The sequence below is a fragment of the Salmo salar genome, chromosome ssa13 (assembly GCF_905237065.1).
Source record: "Salmo salar chromosome ssa13, Ssal_v3.1, whole genome shotgun sequence".
Lineage (NCBI taxonomy): Eukaryota > Metazoa > Chordata > Actinopteri > Salmoniformes > Salmonidae > Salmo > Salmo salar.
This window is the reverse complement of record NC_059454.1, coordinates 14,665,920-14,685,431: the sequence shown is the minus strand read 5'-3', so window position 1 is coordinate 14,685,431 and position 19,512 is coordinate 14,665,920. Positions and strand designations below refer to the sequence as shown.

Below are 19,512 nucleotides of genomic sequence, written 5' to 3'. Positions count from 1 at the left end.
CTGCCTCAGGATGACATGGCTAAACATCTAATTATGCAGTCTTCAGATGTACTGTACATGCTACGCATTGCTTTTTCTACACGGAGATCAGGCATTCCACGTGATTGATGAAACACATTACAAGCCTTCAGATCTGCAGATCATTTATTTCTAAATCTCCACAGCCAAGCAGATGGTATAGATCCAATACATCCTCGTCTCCCCATATCACCACTTCTGGCACAGATACAAAAACATCAGCTCCAATGGACAGGCTACATCTCATTCAATTTTACAGTACAGCCGAAGCGGATGTTTAGGCAAGATTTTCTGTTTTAAAAACGCTTAAATGGTACTGGGAGCTAATCAGGTAACACCAGTGCACCTCTGAAAGAGACCCCGAGGGCACAGAACAGCTGAAGAAATTATCCTTTTTTTTACTACTAAGAACCTTAGAACTTAAAAACAAACACAAGCAATGCAGACAATATCAGAGATGAGGCCTTGGTTCACACACACACAAAGAGAACAAGCTGATTCAGAAATGTTCAGAGGAGAAGCATGTCTGAAATTAATCAACACAACCAAACTATTTTCTACAAATAATACATCTGTGTGATGCGCTGTTATATGAATGCAGAATGAAATCAATTAACAGTAAGGCGTAACAGTGAAAAATTAGCAAGGCAACAATAAAACTAAGCTGAGAACATGCATAATTTACATTCAACTTACAGTATTTTCACACAACGAAACAAATAGGCATTAGTTGTCATTAAATTAATGTCAGAGGTTAAATATGTTTGCCTTTCTATTGTTTTTTTATTGCCTTGAGCCAAAAATATACTGTTTAGGTATCACAATCATATTTAAGACTTTTTTTTTTTTACAACTGCCTCAGAGAACCATGATGATACACTGTATCACAGAAACTGGCTGGCTCTACAGCAGCAGTTAAGTCAATAACCTCATTAGAACATTGTGGCTTTTATCTCTTGACTGAAGATTCCACAAAAGTTCAGGTCTCGAGACATCAGCTCCTCCTCAACGTTCTCCAGGGCCCATTTGTGCTCCACAATCTCCAACGCCTCCCATTCACTCTGAAAGAACATGGGAGACAGGCGTAAAAAAGAAAACCCCTACTAGTAGGAAAACTGGCTCCAACAACCCCTATGTCTTTGATTTAAGTCCAACATCATTACACAATAACTAACTGCCCCAGGATAGAACAAAACCATATATATCCTCATGACTTTAGATGAAAGTATATTAGCGAGATTCGACATTTAAGCTTAATGATTGACGGTGATCGCCGAAGTACAGCTAGCTAATACTGAGAGACTGACATCAAGGCTGCTTGTTTCTCACCTTGAAGGCCTTGTTAGGATCAGGCGGCATGGCCATGGCAGCGCCAGTCATCTGATCCTGCATGATCCTCGACTGATCAGCAGCTGGAACACAAGACCAACAGTCATCATGTAATACGAAAATGTGCCCGCCACATCGTACCTCAGTTGGGTTGCAACTGGGACAAGTACAGTGAACAACTCTGAAATGCATTCACGAGGTAGATACAGCATTCTGTTAACAGAGTTCTAAAACGAGATGTTCCAACATGTTTTCTACATTAACACCAAGGTACCAAGTCTTTCTGCATTCTTATTAAACATATACACTATGAAAATGGCAAAGACTTGGCATTATCAGCTTACCATTGTCCTGTCCAAGAATGAGGCTGTACATACTCCTCAGTCCAAAAACATTAAGGAAATACCAAGAGGCTGAGCTCACCCTACAAACAATTACAAACAAAATAATATACTGAATCACATCCTCAACATAAGAATATCCTGAATCACATCCTAAAGATTGTCTTGACAAGAAAGCAATTGGATAATTCCTACTGTACAACTCTGCAAAATGATTCATTAACAATTTACACAGTAAAAAAAAAATTAACTGTGCTGATGCTAAGTTTGGTACCAGAATTACAGTAAAATCTCCCTCAGTTGTATTCTGTTGCCAAACTTTGTATCTGCACAATTCTTCCTGTAAATGTGTTTTTGTAAAATGTTCAGTGGAAATTGTTCGAAGTTAGCATAGAGTTCCGTTCTATGGTTTGTTAAACTTCAAAGGTTTTTGTTAGGTATACATTTTCTGCGTAATTCCATTACCCTTGAATTACCCAAAGTATGTTTATATTTTTGCTTTGCTGGTGTAATTAAAAGGCTGGTTGAAAACAACAGAATGAATGGAATACTGTACCAGGATGCATCAAGAGACAGCAGTTCAATTCCACGCTGCAGCATTGGTTTGAATCTCAATGTCAGAGGAAAGGGAACCTTAGCTGTGGAGTAAAACTATTATTAACAGTGTTCAATACCACTTCAATACAATAGTAAGTGGCTGTGGTGTAATTATATTGCAAACAATTCAGGATACTGTATATTATGTAGGCATTATTTCCTATCTAATTATTTGACCAATTTTGCAAGTTCAACATCTAACATGAGGTTATGCAGGGCAGTCAATGTCCCTAACAAGCTGAACTTACTGATGACAAAGCCAGAGAATGCCCAGTTGATCCATCCTCCAATCACAATCATGGGAAGCACATTGGTCAGATTTCCCTTCATCATGTCAGTCAGCATGCTGGTATCTGAAAAAGGAAGAGTTGTTGAATAATTGTGTCTAGCACAGCGGTAAAAAAAATTGTTACCACAGTTTAATGCATCTCAGAGTGAGAAAATGTGTTGCTAATCTCATTTATAAGAATGGAAAGAACACAAATAGTTAGATTGACTCACCAGTCATTGGGTTTTTGGGAGTCACCTTTCGCTTGACCTTCTTGAAGAACCCAGTTTCCGCATCATTGAAATATTGCTTTCGCATGTTAAATGACTACAAAAAAATATATACATTTATTCTCTAACACACTAGGAATAGAACATTTCAGAACATAAAAAAATATTACGCAAATCTTACTTGTTTAGGGATATATTTTCCATTTTCTCTTAATATGCGGCTACGCAGAAGAACTTGGCTGCAAAAAAAAGTCCATTTAAGGTTATAGTAAGCAATAAGCTTACATATTTAGTAATCATAATTACAACAGTTTGCCTAAAGTTTCTCATACCGTGGGAAAACAGTATTTCAGTCAGTTAACTCACCTGTCTGACACCTGTTCCAGATCAACTTTTTTGTCACTTTGCAGGAGTTGGGTAACATAGTGACGGATAATTCCAACGCAAAATGTAATCAATACAATTGGTAAAACCACCCATATTCGGATACTTGAATCCAGAAGCAACTCAGCCATGTTTTTTAACTGGTTAGCTTACCTACAGGACTATTCTGTGAAGGAAAAAAAGACAGTTGAACAAATAACGTTACCCTAATAGATTGTGAGCTGCTCAAGTCACTAGACAAATAGGCTGTCTGTAAGCGTTGCTTACTATCTTTGGCTCGGATCTTCAGTTGACACGACGGCCCTAGGGGGCTTCCTGTAACTTAACTTAGCTAGCTGCTAGTTCGCATGTAGCATGCTACCCAAATAGGTTTCCTTAAATAATTGAATGAGACCAGACCGTCTCCAACCACATATTATTGAAAGGAGTGAGTGTAGCCATCCAAACAGCAACCGTATTTTTCACATACATGAATATATTAATTGAATGATAAGCTCAAATAACGCGTTTATACCTTTTTTAAGTCCAATTCTCCGACCATCAGAGAAGCGAACACTCTTTCTTCTAACCTTTGAACTCCATAACGCTTTGACCCCTGACGTATGATCAAATACGGTCATTATACGGAACGATATTATGTATTTTGTGAAAATAGAAAGCATCCACATTTAAATAATCAATAATTAATTTTAGTTCAACCAATTAATGATTTAATTAATGTAGTTTCAGCTGTCGAAATACGATGCGTGCTATTAGGGATCCTTGAGACGTCCCTACCCCGTTGAAGTAAAAGATTATGGAAATACTGACAAGATTCATGTCTCTACGCCCTTAGCAATGGGAGAGTCGTTGTCCACATAGCGGTATGTTGGGCTTTCTAGCTCCCGCTTATACTTTCTTTGGATTGGTGGAAACATCTCATTACTGTAATCCTTTTTGAAATATACACTGCTCAAAAAAATAAAGGGAACAAATCAAATCTATTTTTATATAGCCCTTCGTACATCAGCTGATATCTCAAAGTGCTGTACAGAAACCCAGCCTAAAACCCCAAACAGCAAGCAAAGCATGTGAAAGAAGCACGGTGGCTAGGAAAAACTCCCTAGGAAAAACTCCCTAGAAAAGGCCAAAAACCTAGGAAGAAACCTAGAGAGGAACCAGGCTATGAGGGGTGGCCAGTCCTCTTCTGGCTGTGCAGGGTGGATATTATAACAGAACATGGTCAAGATGTTAAAATGTTCATAAATGACCAGCATGGTCAAATAATAATAATCATAGTAGTTGTCGAGGGTGCAACAAGCACGTCCGGTGAACAGGTCAGGGTTCCATAGCCGCAGGCAGAACAGTTGAAACTGGAGCAGCAGCACGGCCAGGTGGACTGGGGACAGCAAGGAGTCATCATACCAGGTAGTCCTGAGGCATGGTCCTAGGGCTCAGGTCCTCCGAGAGAAAGACAGAAAGAGAGAATTAGAGAGAGCATATTTAAATTCACACAGGACACCGGATAAGACAAGAGAAATACTCCAGATGTAACAGACTGACCCTAGCCCCCGACACATAAACTACTGCAGCATAAATACTGGAGGCTGAGACAGGAGGGATCAGAAGACACTGTGGCCCCATCCGATGATACCCCGGACAGGGCCAAACAGGCAGGATATAACCCCACCCACTTTGCCAAAGCACAGCCCCCACACCACTAGAGGGATGTCTCCAACCACCAACTTACCGTCCTAAGACAAGGCCGAGTATAGCCCACAACGATCTCCGCCATGGCACAACCCAAGGGGGGGCGCCAACCCAGACAGGAAGACCACGTCAGTGACTCAACCCACTCAAGTGACGCACCCCTCCCATGGACGGCATGGAAGAACACCAGTAAGCCAGTGACTCAGCCCCTGTAAAAGGGTTAGAGGCAGAGAATCCCAGTGGAAAGAGGGGAACCGGCAAGGCAGAGACAGCAAGGGCGGTTCGTTGCTCCAGCCTTTCCGTTCACCTTCACACTCCTGGGCCAGACTATACTTAATCATAGGACCTACTGAAGAGATAAGTCTTCAGTAAAGACTTAAAGGTTGAGACTGAGTCTGCGTCTCTCACATTGGTAGGCAGACCATTCCATAAAAATGGAGCTCTATAGGAGAAAGCCCTACCTCCAGCCGTTTGCTTAGAAATTCTAGGGACAATTAGGAGGCCTGCGTCTTGTGACCGTAGCGTACGTGTAGGTATGTACGGCAGGACCAAATCGGAAAGATAGGTAGGAGCAAGCCCATGTAATGCTTTGTAGGTTAGCAGTAAAACCTTGAAATCAGCCCTTGCCTTAACAGGAAGCCAGTGTAGGGAGGCTAGCACTGGAGTAATATGATCACATTTTTTGGTTCTAGTCAGGATTCTAGCAGCCGTATTTAGCACTAACTGAAGTTTATTTAGTGCTTTATCTGGGTAGCCGGAAAGTAGAGCATTGCAGTAGTCCAGCCTAGAAGTAACAAAAGCATGGAATAATTTTTCTGCGTAATTTTTGGACAGAAAATTTCTGATTTTTGCAATGTTACGTAGATGGAAAAAAGCTGTCCTTGAAACAGTCTTGATATGTTCTTCAACAGAGAGATCAGGGTCCAGAGTAACGCCGAGGTCCTTCACAGTTTTATTTGAGACGACTGTACAACCATCCAGATTAATTGTCAGATTCAACAGAAGATCTCTTTGTTTCTTGGGACCTAGAACAAGCATCTCTGTTTTGTCCGAGTTTAAAAGTAGAAAGTTTGCAGCCATCCACTTCTTTATGTCTGAAACACAGGCTTCTAGCGAGGGCAATTTTGGGGCTTCACCATGTTTCATTGAAATGTACAGCTGTGTGTCGTCCGCATAGCAGTGAAATTTAACATTATGTTTTCGAATGACATCCCCAAGAGGTAAAATATATAGTGAAAACAATAGTGGTCCTAAAACGGAACCTTGAGGAACACCGAAATTTACAATTGATTTGTCAGAGGACAAACCATTCACAGAGACAAACTGATATCTTTCCGACAGATAAGATCTAAACCAGGCCAGAACTTGTCCATGTAGACCAATTTGGGTTTCCAATCTCTCCAAAAGAATGTGGTGATCAATGGTATCAAAAGCGGCACTAAGATCTAGGAGCACGAGGACAGATGCAGAGCCTCGGTCTGACGTCATTAAAAGGTCATTTACCACCTTCACAAGTGCAGTCTCAGTGCTATGATGGGGTCTAAAACCAGACTGAAGCGTTTCGTATACATTGTTTGTCTTCAGGAAGGCAGTGAGTTGCTGTGCAACAGCTTTTTCTAAAATTTTTGAGAGGAATGGAAGATTCGATATAGGCCGAAAGTTTTTAATAATTTCTGGATCAAGATTCGGCTTTTTCAAGAGAGGCTTTATTACTGCCACTTTTAGTGAGCTTGGTACACATCCGGTGGATAGAGAGCCGTTTATTATGTTCAACATAGGAGGGCCAAGCACAGGAAGCAGCTCTTTCAGTAGTTTAGTTGGAATAGGGTCCAGTATGCAGCTTGAGGGTTTGGAGGCCATGATTTAAACAACAATGTAACTCCAAGTCAATCACACTTCTGTGAAATCAAACTGTCCACTTAGGAAGCAACACTGATTGACAATACATTTCACATGCTGTTGTGCAAATGGAATAGACAACAGGTGGAAATTATAGGCAAGTAGCAAGACACCCCCAATAAAGCAGTGGTTCTGCAGGTGGGGACCACAGACCACTTCTCAGTTCCTATGCTTCCTGGCTGATGTTTTGGTCACTTTTGAATGCTGGCGGTGCTTTCACTCTAGTGGTAGCATGAGACGGAGTCTACAACCCACACAAGTGGCTCAGGTAGTGCAGCTCATCCAAGATGGCACATCAATGCGAGCTATGGCAAGAAGGTTTGCTGTGTCTGTCAACGTAGTGTCCAGAGCATGGAGGCGCTACCAGGAGACAGGCCAGTACATCAGGAGACGTGGAGGAGGCCGTGGGAGAGCAACAACCCAGCAGCAGGACCGCTACCTCCACCTTTGTGCAAGGAGGAGCAGGAGAAGCACTGCCAGAGCCCTGCAAAATGACCTCCAGCAGGCCACAAATGTGCATGTGTCTGCTCAAACGGTCAGAAACAGACTCTATGAGGGCCCAACGTCCACAGGTGGGGGTTGTGCTTACAGCCCAACACCGTGCAGGACGTTTGGCATTTGCCAGAGAACACCAAGATTGGCAAATTCGCCACTGGCGCCCTGTGTTCTTCACAGATGAAAGCAGGTTCACACTGAGCACGTGACAGACGTGACAGAGTCTGGAGACGCTGTGGAGAACGTTCTGCTGCCTGCAACATCCTCCAGCATGACCGGTTTGGCGGTGGGTCAGTCATGGTGTGGGGTGGCATTTCTTTGGGGGGCCGCACAGCCCTCCATGTGCTCGCCAGAGGTAGCCTGACTGCCATTAGGGAGGTCATACAGGCACGTGGAGGCCACACACACACTACTGAGCCTCATTTTGACTTGTTTTAAGGACATTACATCAAAGTTGGTTCAGCCTGTAGTGTGGTTTTCCACTTTGATTTTGAGTGTGACTCCAAATCCAGACCTCCATGGGTTGATAAATTGGATTTCCATTGATTATTTTTGTGATTTTGTTGTCAGCACATTCAACTATGTAAAGAAAAAGTATTTAATAAGATTATTACTTTCATTCAGATCTAGAATGTGTTGTTTAAGTGTTCCCTTTATTTTTTTGAGCAGTGTATGATGAGGGTTGTTGACCTCAACTGCCTTTATACCTTGGCATTGTTGAATACTTGTTTCTGATTGGCTTTAAGGGAATTCTAGAACGTGTATTATTTCCCTATAACACACAGTATATCAGCACAGTAGAATTCAATGGCTATAGTTCATTCCCACATCTTTTTTGAACTGCATTTGAAACCAAAAGTCGAATTGAAAACCTTATTGGCACTGTTGAATTCGATTTTCATAAAAGCAAACTAGGAGTGATGTTTTGGTTAGCTAAACTAGCAATTTTGTTTCGTTACCAAGACAACAACTGTAGCTATCTAGTAAACTTGCTAGCTACTTCAGTGGATGTTTAACACATTTCTATCAGCAAATGTGGCCAAATTATAGCCATGGTATAAAATGGATAATCAAATCGGGGTTATGCATACTCAGGAAAATAATACAACTCCGTGGAAGGTTAGTTCCACCACTTTCATTTTCCATAGAACGTATAGCCCCTCTTTGATTATCCCTTATGTATTAAATTGAGAGTGATGCTATGCTACTAGCCTCATGCCATGAATGTGCATATCCATCTCCAGACAACTCCGATAAAAAGTGTTTTTTCTCAAAGATGCCGGATGTCACGTGTCCTACTTATATCAGTACACTCTTAACAACTTAAGCATTACGAAACGTCTATTCGATTAAATAAACCTCACATAGCAAATAAGCCATAAATGTTTTTGTTCACCAAATTCAACACTCTCATTGAACTCCGTACAAAAACTCCCTGCTTTGTGTGCGTAAAAACTCAACCTGCTGGAGGGAGATTTTCCGCTGAGTTGGGCCTCTCGCTCTCAATTCAATTCAAGGGCTTTATTGGCATGGGAAACGTGTTTACATTGCCAAAGCAACTGAAATGGATAAACAAAAGTGAAAGAAACAAAGTTAACAGTAAATATTACACTCACAAGTTCCAAAATAATAGAGACATGTCAAATGTAATATTCTGTCTATATACAGTGTTGTAACGATGTGCAAACAGTTAAGGTAAAGAAATGAAAATAAATCAACATAAATATGGGTTGTATTTACAATGGTGTTTGTTCTTCACTGGTTGCCCTTTTCTTGTGGCAAAAGGTCACAAATCTTGCTGCTGTGATGGCACATCAGAATTGACAGAATGATGGATGGCGCTAAATACAGGGAAACTCTTGAGGGAAACCTGTTTCGGTCTTTCAGAAATTTCAGACTTTGACGGATGTTCACCTTCCAGCAGGCCAATGACTGTAAGCATACTGCTAAAGCAACACTCGAGTGGTTTAAGGGGAAACATTTAAATGTCTTGGAATGGCCTAGTCAAAGCCCAGACCTCAATCCAATTGAGAATCTGTGGTACGACTTAAAGATTGCTGTACACCAGCGGAACCCATCCAACTTGAAGGAGCTGGAGCAGTTTTGCCTTGAAGAATGGGCAAAAATCCCAGTGGCTAGGTGTGCCAAACTTGTAGAGATATACCTCAAGAGACTTGCAGCTGTAATTGCTGCAAAAGGTGGCTCTACAAAGTATTGACTTTGGGGGTGAATAGTTATGCACGCTCAAGTTTTCAGTTTTTTTGTCTTATTTCTTGTTTGTTTCTGTCACAGGTGTTGTCGGTGAATGAGGACCAAAACGCAGCAGGTACGTGAATGCTCATCTTGATTTTTAATTATCTTCAAAATGAACGTACAAAACACGAACGATCAACAAAAACAGTCTGGTAAGGCACAAGGCGAAACACAGAACAATCACCCACAAATCACACATACAAACACACCCTAATATATGGGACTCTCAATCAAAGGCAGATAGACAACACCTGCCTTCAACTGAGAGTCCCAACCCCAATCAACCAAACATAGAAACACACAACCTAGACTAACCATAGAATTAACTAAACATAAACCAAAACCCGGAAATACTAAATCAAACACCCTTTACACAAACACACCACCCCGAACCACATAAAACAAATACCCCCCTGCCACGCCCTGACCAAACTACAAAACAATTAACCTTATATACTGGCCAGGACGTGACAGTTTCACAATAAAAACATATTTTGCATCTTCAAAGTGGTAGGAATGTTGTGTAAATCAAATGATACAAACCCCCCAAAAATCAATTTTAATTCCAGGTTGTAACAACAAAATAGGAAAGCAAGCCACTATACAAAGAGAAATAATAATGGCGTTTTTTTTTTGTAGGCACTAACTCTGCCATGGTTTATTAGACAGAGACTATGGGGGAAATTAAGGGCATTTTTGTAGGGGTTTTGGATAAACGCCGTAAAATAAGGTCTGTGGCGAACACAGCAACACAGGTTTAGAATATCTTATACGTTTTGTTCTATGAGATAATCTTCATCAGCTAACCTACATTTTTGTGAATTTTGAATAATGAAGGTAAGAAAAAAACACAACACTTTATTTTTCACACAGGCCATGTTAACTGACTGCTATTATCTTATAGAACAACACTTATAAGATCTCCTAAGCCTGTGTTAACCTCAGACCTTATTTCCGGTGTTTATTCCAAAAACCCTATTCTTTCTTTCCCCATTCATTTTCATTCCAAATGATTAACCAAGCAAGGGAAGTTTGCAACGTAAACCCCAAGCCCTCGTTTTTAATGGAGTTTGCGAGTGTACAATTATGTTCACTTCGGGGCCTGAAACGCCCCATAATTCAATTCACGAATGTAAATAAGTTAGAAATTGTGCTACTAATGCACAAACACGTCTCGTAAAAGTAAGTTCCAACTAGACAGGCTAACATAAGTAAGCTAATTAATTTGCTAGCTATCATACAGTAGGCATATATTAATAATTGTGTAGTTAATAAGTAAACATGCAATCATAATTGACTGTAGCGCATATAAAGCACCCCCAAGCTACCGGTGGCTGAAAACACAATTGTCAAGGGATGAACGAGTGACGAATTTCCAGGCAAGGACGGCCCATTTAAAAATCATTCCTTCCTCCCTCACCCCTTGCCATGCAAGTGTAATCGTTAGATGTCATAATGTAATGGAAATTATATGATTAAAGGTTTGACTAAATGATTTCACTCAGAAACCTTATAACCTGTTGAAATGTATTCGAAATAAGGCAATAATAATGGGTTAAAAACGATATTCCAATACTGTGTGTGAGTAAGACACTGGTACCACTTCAAAATGAGCTGGGCAGAGTTGATAAGACGACCTTGAGAAAGGAACAGGAGAAGAGGCCTCCTTAAGTTAGGGAGAGAAACAACGGCCTGGGAACAGTTAGGTTGGCAAAAGATAAGGAGACAGGTGGTCTGGGTACTGTGGAAAAATACAGCCGCCTAAAGCTGGGTGGAGTTCTCTACTGGTGCGTTTGTGTGTGTTAATATAAATGGCTTTGTACATTTTAAGGATTTTCAGAGCTCTCATAAATAAGCGTTTTGACCCTTTTAGGCTGGCTATCCATCTGCTTCATTCAACCAGAATCTTACACACTCTGGTGGGGTAGACTGAGTAGTTTAATTGAAGTTCGGTTTAAGAACATTGATAACTTAATTCACATAACACATAATAAGTCATTAGAAGTGCCCTCTTAATTTGAGGACTGAGGGGATAGGTGTGTCTTTTAAGTGTTTAGAACGCAACCCAAGTATGTAAAATCACAGAGTTTACACCCAGGGGAGAGTCTCTGCTCATCAGCTGAAATGGAGTATGCTTTTATCTGTACAAAACAGATGAGTTGGACAAAAATATAGATCATTGCAAGTGTTGCTGGACTTTTACTGTAGTCAAACAGCTTAATGTGGGGTGTCTGGACACAAATATAGCACTGTACAGGAAAAACAATCGATTGTGTGTCCATGAAACCAGGGTCCAGTCTACATACTAGAGTCCGTAGATTATAAAATAGATGAGTTTGAACAAAAAGCTAGGTCACAGGAAGTATTGCTAGACTTCTACTGTGGTCAAATAGGTTTGCATGGGGCCACTATATGGTACAAATATAGCACTTTACAGGAAAAACTAGCTGTGTTCGAATACTTATACTAACCATACTATTTGCGACGTAAATTGAGTATGTAGTATGCTTATTGGTCATTGTATGGATATAGTTAGTATGCCAAAAGCTGAAATCGGAGTAGATAGCCAGAGTGAATTTACGAACGCAACCTATTGACTTGATTATTCACGTCATTCTTAGCTTAGCTAAGTGGTATAGTCATTGTGCGTTCTCAGTGGACATTGTTAATGAAGTCGTAAAATGTCTAGCTAGTCATTCATTATGCTATGTTATGCTACAGTATGTTATGCTACAGTATGTTAGTATGGGCATTCGAACACAGCTTTGGATCCAGTCTGGACTTCTGTACTGTCGCTTTAACTCTCTGCCCACTGACTAATTTAGGACAATATTTTATTTACAAAACAATAAAATAACTATTTTAGCTTGTTTGCTTCCAGTGTAAAATAAAATGCCATTCTATAACAGACTTTCACTATTGTCTTGCCCTATAATGGAGGTGACAAATTCCGACTATTAGCATGTGATTAGGTGAGAAGCTAACTGCTTAAGAGAAACAATGGAAATAATGTGATCAGTAGATGGAGTGTTAACTGACTGGCATACAGTGCCTTCAGAAAGTATTCACACCCCTTGACTTTTTCCACATTTTGGTGTGTTACAGCCTGAATTTAAAATAGATTCAATTGAGATGTTTTGTCACTGACCTACACACAATACCACATAAAGTCAAAGTGGAATTATGCCTTTCGAAATGTATACAAATTAATTAAAAATGAAAAGCTGAAATGTCTTGAGTCAATATGAATTCGACCCCTTTGCTATGGCAAGCCTAAATACGTTCAGGAGTAAAAACGTATTATATGACTTGTTATATGACTTGTTAAGCAAATTTTTACTCATGAACTTATTTAGGCTTACCATACAATCATATAATTCGTTGCATGGACTCACTATCTGTGCAATAATATTGTTTAACATGATTTTTGAATGACGACCCCATATCTGTACCCCACACATACAATTATCTGTAAGGTCCCTCAGTCAAGAAGAGGATTTCAAACACAGATTCAACCACAAAGGCCAGGAAGGTTTTCCAATGCCTCACAAAGAAGGGAACCTATTAGTAGTTGGGTAAAAACAAAGAAAAAGCCGAAATTGAATATCCCTTTGAGCATGGGGAAGTTTTAAATTACACTTTGGATGGTGTATCAATACACCCAGTCACTACAAAGATACAGGCGTCCTTCCTAACTCAGTTGCCGGAGAGGAAGGAAACTGCTCAGGGATTTCACCATGAGTCCAATGGGGACTTTAAAACAGTTACAGAGTTTAATGGCTGTGATAGGAGAAAACGGAGGATGGATCAACAACATAGTGGTTACTCCACAATATTAACCTAATTGACAGAGAAGAAAGCATGTGCAGAACAAACAATATTCCAACACATGCATCCTATTTGCAACAAAAAAGACTGCAACTTTTTGGCCTGAATACAAAGTGTTATGTTTGGGGCAAATCCAATAAAACACATTACTGAATACCACTCTCCAAATTTTCATTTATAGTGTTGGCTGCATCATATTGTAGGTATGCTTGTAATCATTAAGGACCGGTGAGTTTTTCAAGATAAAAAATAAACATAATGGAGCTAAACACAGGTAAAATCCTAGAGGAAAACCTTGTTCAGTCTGCTTTCTACCAGACACTGGGAGATGAATTTACCTTTCAGCAAGACAATAACCTAAAACACAAGCCCAAATCTGTTCCTGAGTGGCCGAGTTACAGTTTGACTTAAATCTGCTTGAAAATCTATGACAAGATCTGAAAATGGTTGTCCAGCAATGATCAACAACCAATTTGACAGAGCTTGAAGAATTTTGAAAAGAATAATGAGCAAATGTTGCACAATCCAGGTGTGTAAAGCTCTTAGAGACTTACCCAGAAAGACTCACAGCTGTAATCGCTGCCAAATGTGATTCTAACATGTATTGACTCTGGGGGTTGAGTACTTATCAAGATATATACACTGCTCAAAAAATTATGGGAACACTTAAACAACACAATGTAACTCCAAGTCAATCACACTTCTGTGAAATCAAACTGTCCACTTAGGAAGCAACACTGATTGACAATAAATTTCACATGCTGTTGTACAAATGGAATAGACAACAGGTGGAAATTATAGGCAATTAGCAAGACACCCCCAATAAAGGAGTGGTTCTGCAGGTGGGGACCACAGACCACTTCTCAGTTCCTATGCTTCCTGGCTGATGTTTTGGTCACTTTTGAATGCTGGCGGTGCTTTCACTCTAGTGGTAGCATGAGACGGAGTCTACAACCCACACAAGTGGCTCAGGTAGTGCAGCTCATCCAGGATGGCACATCAATGCGAGCTGTGGCAAGAAGGTTTGCTGTGTCTGTCAGCGTAGTGTCCAGAGCATGGAGGTGCTACCAGGAGACAGGCCAGTACATCAGGAGATGTGGAGGAGGCCGTGGGAGGGCAACAACCCAGCAGCAGGACCGCTACCTCCGCCTTTGTGCAAGGAGGAGCAGGAGAAGCACTGCCAGAGCCCTGCAAAATGACCTCCAGCAGGCCACAAATGTGCATGTGTCTGCTCAAACGGTCAGAAACAGACTCCAGAGGGTGGTATGAGGGCCCGACGTCCACAGGTGGGGGTTGTGCTTACAGCCCAACACCGTGCAGGACGTTTGGCATTTGCTAGAGAACACCAAGATTGGCAAATTCGCCACTGGCGCCCTGTCCTCTTCACAGATGAAAGCAGGTTCACACTGAGCACGTGACAGACGTGACAGAGTCTGGAGACGCCGTGGAGAACGTTCTGCTGCCTGCAACATCCTCCAGCATGACCGGTTTGGCGGTGGGTCAGTCATGGTGTGGGGTGGCATTTATTTGGGGGGCCGCACAACCCTCCATGTGCTCGCCAGAGGTAGCCTGACTAGGGAGGTCATACAGGCACGTGGAGGCCACACACACTACTGAGCCTCATTTTGACTTGTTTTAAGGACATTACATCAAAGTTGGATCAGCCTGTAGTGTGGTTTTCCACTTGAATTTTGAGTGTGACTCCAAATCCAGACCTCCATGGGTTGATAAATTGGATTTCCATTGATTATTTTTGTGTGATTTTCTTGTCAGCACATTCAACTATGTAAAGAAAAAAGTATTTAATAAGATTATTTATTTCATTCAGATCTAGGATGTGTTGTTTATGTGTTCCCTTTATTTTTTTGAGCAGTATATTAGTGTTCTATTTTTCATATTTTTTTTTACAAATGTTAGCATTTTTCTTTCATGTTGACATTACAGAGTATTTGTGTAGATCATTGAAAAAAATGACAATTAATCCATTTTAATCCCACTTTGTAACAACAAAATGTGGAAAAAGTAAAGGGGTGTGAATACTTTCTGAAGCCACTGTACCTGATAATGACCTACATTATCCTAATGATGAGAAGGCTACAGACTTTACACATTTTAGGTGCCAAAAGTGCATCGGTCAAATGTTTTGGCTAGACAAATAAAATATATTTTTTGAGGCAGTATGCTAGTAAGATCATGTTGCTATAGGTTAGTGGAACCCCAATCATTGCATAGATTTTTTGCTTAAAATGATTTGGAAAAAATGTTGACTCAGCCAGTTTGCGCCCGGTGGACTGACTCTACCCATGAGATGAAGAGGATCTTGCATATCGTTTCAAATTTCTGTTATACTGTTGATGATCAATTTCACAAAAAGTAGTTGATTAACTTCTCTGTGATATTTGTTATGAATAAAGTACGCTTTTTTTAATCAAATTGCATCTCTCTTGTCTTTTTGAATAAACATATTGTTTGCCTGTAGAATGACTGAGTGTAAACTCTGTGGATTAGGAAACTAGAAGTGCTCCTAAGTACAATGGACCCGCTTTTACTGTGACAAAACATATATAGAATTGCGTACGGTGCAATATGTATGTTCAACATGAAAACCATATTGGATTTAAGCTGATGGGCCACTCTTTAAAGTCCGCAGAATGAGCAGTGAAGCTCTTCTTGATGTAAACTCTATGGATTTGGAAACTAGAAGTGCGCCTGAGTAGAATTGACCAGATTTTACTGTGACACAACGTACAGAAAATTGTGTACGGCGCAATAAATTATATTAGTAGACACACAAAAAACATTGTTGACCATTTAGGCTTGAATTTTTTTCTCCAAAAATCACATAATATCTAATAGAAAAACTTCTAATGATTATTTGTATGATAACTAGCACAAAATATATCGATAACTGTTCAAATGTTCACCCTAATTATTCATTTACAAAGCATACAAGACAACTCTTATTCTGAATAATTCCAAAAATCCGTGACCCCGGAAGTACTTAGTTATTCATACATGCTAGCTAGACAGTGGTTACATAAGACAGCTGCAGTTGTTTTGTGCTGTTGAGATAGGTAAGCCAAAGCTACAACAAAATTGTGGACTATGTTGTTATTAAACATAGATAGTCAGCTAGCTAACAATAATAAGGCGAATGCAGAGTTAACTACATCATATGGTTAATATCTTTGGAACATTTTGTTTTCAGGATTCAGAATCAAGTTGCCTCGTTTTCGAAAACGAATGACCGTCAACAACTTATTGCTTTCACGACTCATAATGGCACATGCTGGAAAACCCAGCATTGACGAAAAGGTCTTGCAGTATGAAACGTTTATTAGCGATGTGTTGAAACGAGATTTGGAGTAAGTAGTCTATTTTCCTTAGACTAGTGTCATTTTATTCGCTAACTCAGATGTGCGCAGCATTTTCGCGCATGTGCACAATTTCTATTTATTTTTTATGTTCTGACAGGAGGGTATTGGAGCAAAGAGATGGAGTGTATGAAAAAATCGCACAATATCTACAACTGAAAAATACCATTGAAAGCCTAAAGGTATAAGTTACCACCATGGCACCAACTTACATTGGATATCTATGGGCCAACACCATGATGAATAGATGTGACCATCAAACAGTGGGCCATCAATATTTCTACATTTTCTATACATGTATATTAATGTAGCTATGTTGTGGCATATACATATTGTATAACAGAAATGTTGTATAATAAAATGTGTTGTTTTGTTGTGCTTTTCCTCAGTTATTTAGAACATTTACATGCTGGTAATTTAAGCAGATGCTCTTATCCAGAGCGACTTACAGTAGTGAGTGCATACATTTTTATATTTGTTCGTACTAACAAATTGTCTTCGTAGGAATCTGAGACGAAGGGACTCAAAACAGAGATAGATCTTGGCTGTAATTTCTACGTCCAAGCACATGTGTAAGTGATTAGGCTTATTGAAAATTGTCCATATTACTTTATTTTTATTGTGATTTGATTGAGGCCTTGACTGAGTTGTTTTGTTTCAGGGAGGACTCCTCAAAAATCTTTGTTGCTGTTGGATATGGCTTTTTTGTTGAGTTAACGCACTCAGAAGCTCTGAAGTTCATTGAGAAAAAGACAAATCAGCTTACAGCGTGAGTAGCACCAGCAATATCCATTAAAACACACACACATAAGTCATTAGTACAGTATTTTGTAAACATCTGTCAAAATGATTGCCTCTAGAGGGCACATGTGTTTTGTTATTACATTACTGTGATACAGCATTGTATTTAGGCCCATGTTTCAAGCTCTCAAATCTTGGATAAACCTTACAATTTATAAGGATTCATTCATTTCTATTTCTTTTTCCAGACACACTGAAGTGTTGACCAAAGACTCAGCTAAAATCAAAGCCAACATTCGCATGGTGTTGGAGGTGAGTGATTGAAAAGATGGTATTCCTGCTCGCACAATGGTATTTACTACTTGCAAACTATTATGATGGTATTATGAGCATGGTACAATATTACACAATGTGGGAAATATTTCACAACTAAATGTAATGGGAGATTCTTTTTTTTAATGATGTAAATGTTTTTCTAACTAACAGGGATTAAGAGAGCTTCAAAGTCTTACGGATGTTCCAGAGAAAAGGACGAGAGAAGCTCTTTAGCTGCAGTAGTGCTTCTGTTCTGACCTTTAGTTATCCGTTTTCTATCACGTTCATAATAGTGATAAGGCTGTATTATTTCCATTGCTCTTTGGTTTATCTGAAGCAATATAAATGGTGTGTAAACCAAACCTTTGATACAAACTTTGCATCTGAACAGGTTGTACTGTTTAGAAGTTGCTTTAAAACTGTAATTCTGTATAAAATAAAATGGGGAAAGAAGTTTCAAAATTTGTAAACCAGTTTCAGTGGCTTGCTTATGTTTGATGCATTTTTTTCTGCATTGTATTGTACTAGATCAAGTAAACCTTATGTTGACAAACTATATTCCTACAACTCTTTCCAATAATATCTTAAAATATATTCACATTTTTGGTATCCTGACCTCTCTTTTCAATGCCTGAAGTCATCATCAATAACGCAATTAAATATTGAAGAAAATAAAGCTTGCGGATGAACATGCATGTCTGATCTTCGTATGGTATCTCGCATAAATGTCACCTCTTCAAAGCCACCAGCACTTTCATCTTCAAATAGCATGGTGAAGTGCTGTTGTGAAGGGAACGTTCAGAGTACTCTATATTAGTTTCTCATGCTGAGAAACTGGATTTTCCTGTTCAATGTTAATACTTCCCAGTATCAGAGACATTGGTCTCTTGACTTATACGGCAACAGGAACCAAATCCACAGGAACCATATCCACTTTTTCACTTAATTTATTTTTGTAGTTCTGTATTTTTAAACTATCACTTGTTAAATTATGACTTTTGAAGCCATCAAGTCACCATCGCTTTACAAAACCGCTCATTTAATTCTGGCCCTTTGGACAAGTTACCATGCACTCGCATTAATAAATTATATAAGGGAAATAAATTGTTCTCTTTTTTTTATTCCGAAGTCTTTTGTGACCATAAAATTAGGAATACTCACAATTAATTGTATTTTTTTGAAGTAATTTCATCGGATCTCTGTTTGACTGATACCCCATCACACCAGAAACAGTTTCCATGGCAACTGGATGTTAAGACCTGACTCTCAAAATAGATATATTTTTTCTGGGTACATATTGCTTAAAAGGGACACATGCATGATCATGTGCCCGAAACGGTGTTAGTTTGATGTGGAACAAGAAAGATTCATGCTGCTAAGATATTTAGCCCACTTTCTTAATACATTTTAAAGATTTACAATTGAAGAAAATGTGACATACGGTTAAAAAGAAAGATGTAAGCTAATAGAATGTAATAGTTAAACATTGAATAAATAATATCACTGGGCCTCTGAATCTTAAAATGATGGTCTTGTTGTAAAGAACATAATGTTTATATAAAGCTAGAAATTATACTGCCAGTGCTTGACTTGGGCAGGAGCTCACTGGAGCTGAGTACCAGCACCTCAAATGTTCTACTGCTTGAGCTCCTGTTCCTCTTATAGAATATTAGCTCCAAAGTATTGTGGAGCTCCTGCACCTAAATATGAACAGTACCAGCACCTATTTCAGTCTATGTCAGGCACTGACT

At 39.5% G+C, this 19,512-nt stretch overlaps 2 protein-coding genes across 4 annotated transcripts; one reads left to right on the top strand and one right to left on the bottom strand.

The window, feature by feature from the left end:
- Positions 1-126: 126 nt before the first annotated feature.
- Positions 127-3,808, bottom strand: zgc:86609 (TMCO1/EMC3 family protein). Of its 2 annotated transcripts, none has more exons than XM_014134586.2 (9): positions 3,682-3,808; positions 3,150-3,333; positions 2,965-3,022; positions 2,787-2,880; positions 2,534-2,638; positions 2,245-2,326; positions 1,692-1,771; positions 1,348-1,430; positions 127-1,079 (listed from the first exon to the last, which is right to left on the bottom strand). In XM_014134586.2, exons 2-9 carry the CDS (start codon positions 3,296-3,298, stop codon positions 951-953), a joined length of 780 nt encoding a protein of 259 aa, XP_013990061.1. In that variant the 5' UTR covers positions 3,299-3,333; positions 3,682-3,808; the 3' UTR covers positions 127-950. The 2 variants fall into 2 exon arrangements, with proteins under 2 accessions (XP_013990061.1, XP_013990062.1); XM_014134587.2 differs by having other exon boundaries at positions 3,435-3,735.
- A 12,517-nt stretch (positions 3,809-16,325) lies between these two features.
- Positions 16,326-18,231, top strand: uxt (ubiquitously-expressed, prefoldin-like chaperone). 2 transcript variants are annotated; one of them, XM_014134561.2, is made up of 7 exons: positions 16,326-16,405; positions 16,540-16,696; positions 16,806-16,887; positions 17,210-17,277; positions 17,367-17,474; positions 17,695-17,758; positions 17,933-18,231. In XM_014134561.2, exons 2-7 carry the CDS (start codon positions 16,575-16,577, stop codon positions 17,993-17,995), a joined length of 507 nt encoding a protein of 168 aa, XP_013990036.2. In that variant the 5' UTR covers positions 16,326-16,405; positions 16,540-16,574; the 3' UTR covers positions 17,996-18,231. The 2 variants fall into 2 exon arrangements, with proteins under 2 accessions (XP_013990036.2, NP_001266031.1); NM_001279102.1 differs by having other exon boundaries at positions 16,364-16,405; positions 16,806-16,968.
- Positions 18,232-19,512: the final 1,281 nt, after the last annotated feature.

Bases quoted from the DNA above. Each gene is read 5' to 3' on its own strand.
- zgc:86609 (XM_014134586.2), bottom strand. From the start codon at position 3,298: ATGGCTGAGTTGCTTCTGGATTCAAGTATCCGAATATGGGTGGTTTTA. The intron at 2,639-2,786 runs GTGAGTCAATCT...TTCCTTTTTCAG, and splicing joins TCCCAAAAACCCAATGACTG to ATACCAGCATGCTGACTGAC. The intron at 1,431-1,691 runs GTAAGCTGATAA...CTTGTGTTCCAG, and splicing joins CATTCTTGGACAGGACAATG to CTGCTGATCAGTCGAGGATC.
- uxt (XM_014134561.2), top strand. From the start codon at position 16,575: ATGACCGTCAACAACTTATTGCTTTCACGACTCATAATGGCACATGCT. The intron at 16,888-17,209 runs GTATAAGTTACC...TTGTCTTCGTAG, and splicing joins ATACCATTGAAAGCCTAAAG to GAATCTGAGACGAAGGGACT. The intron at 17,759-17,932 runs GTGAGTGATTGA...TCTAACTAACAG, and splicing joins ACATTCGCATGGTGTTGGAG to GGATTAAGAGAGCTTCAAAG.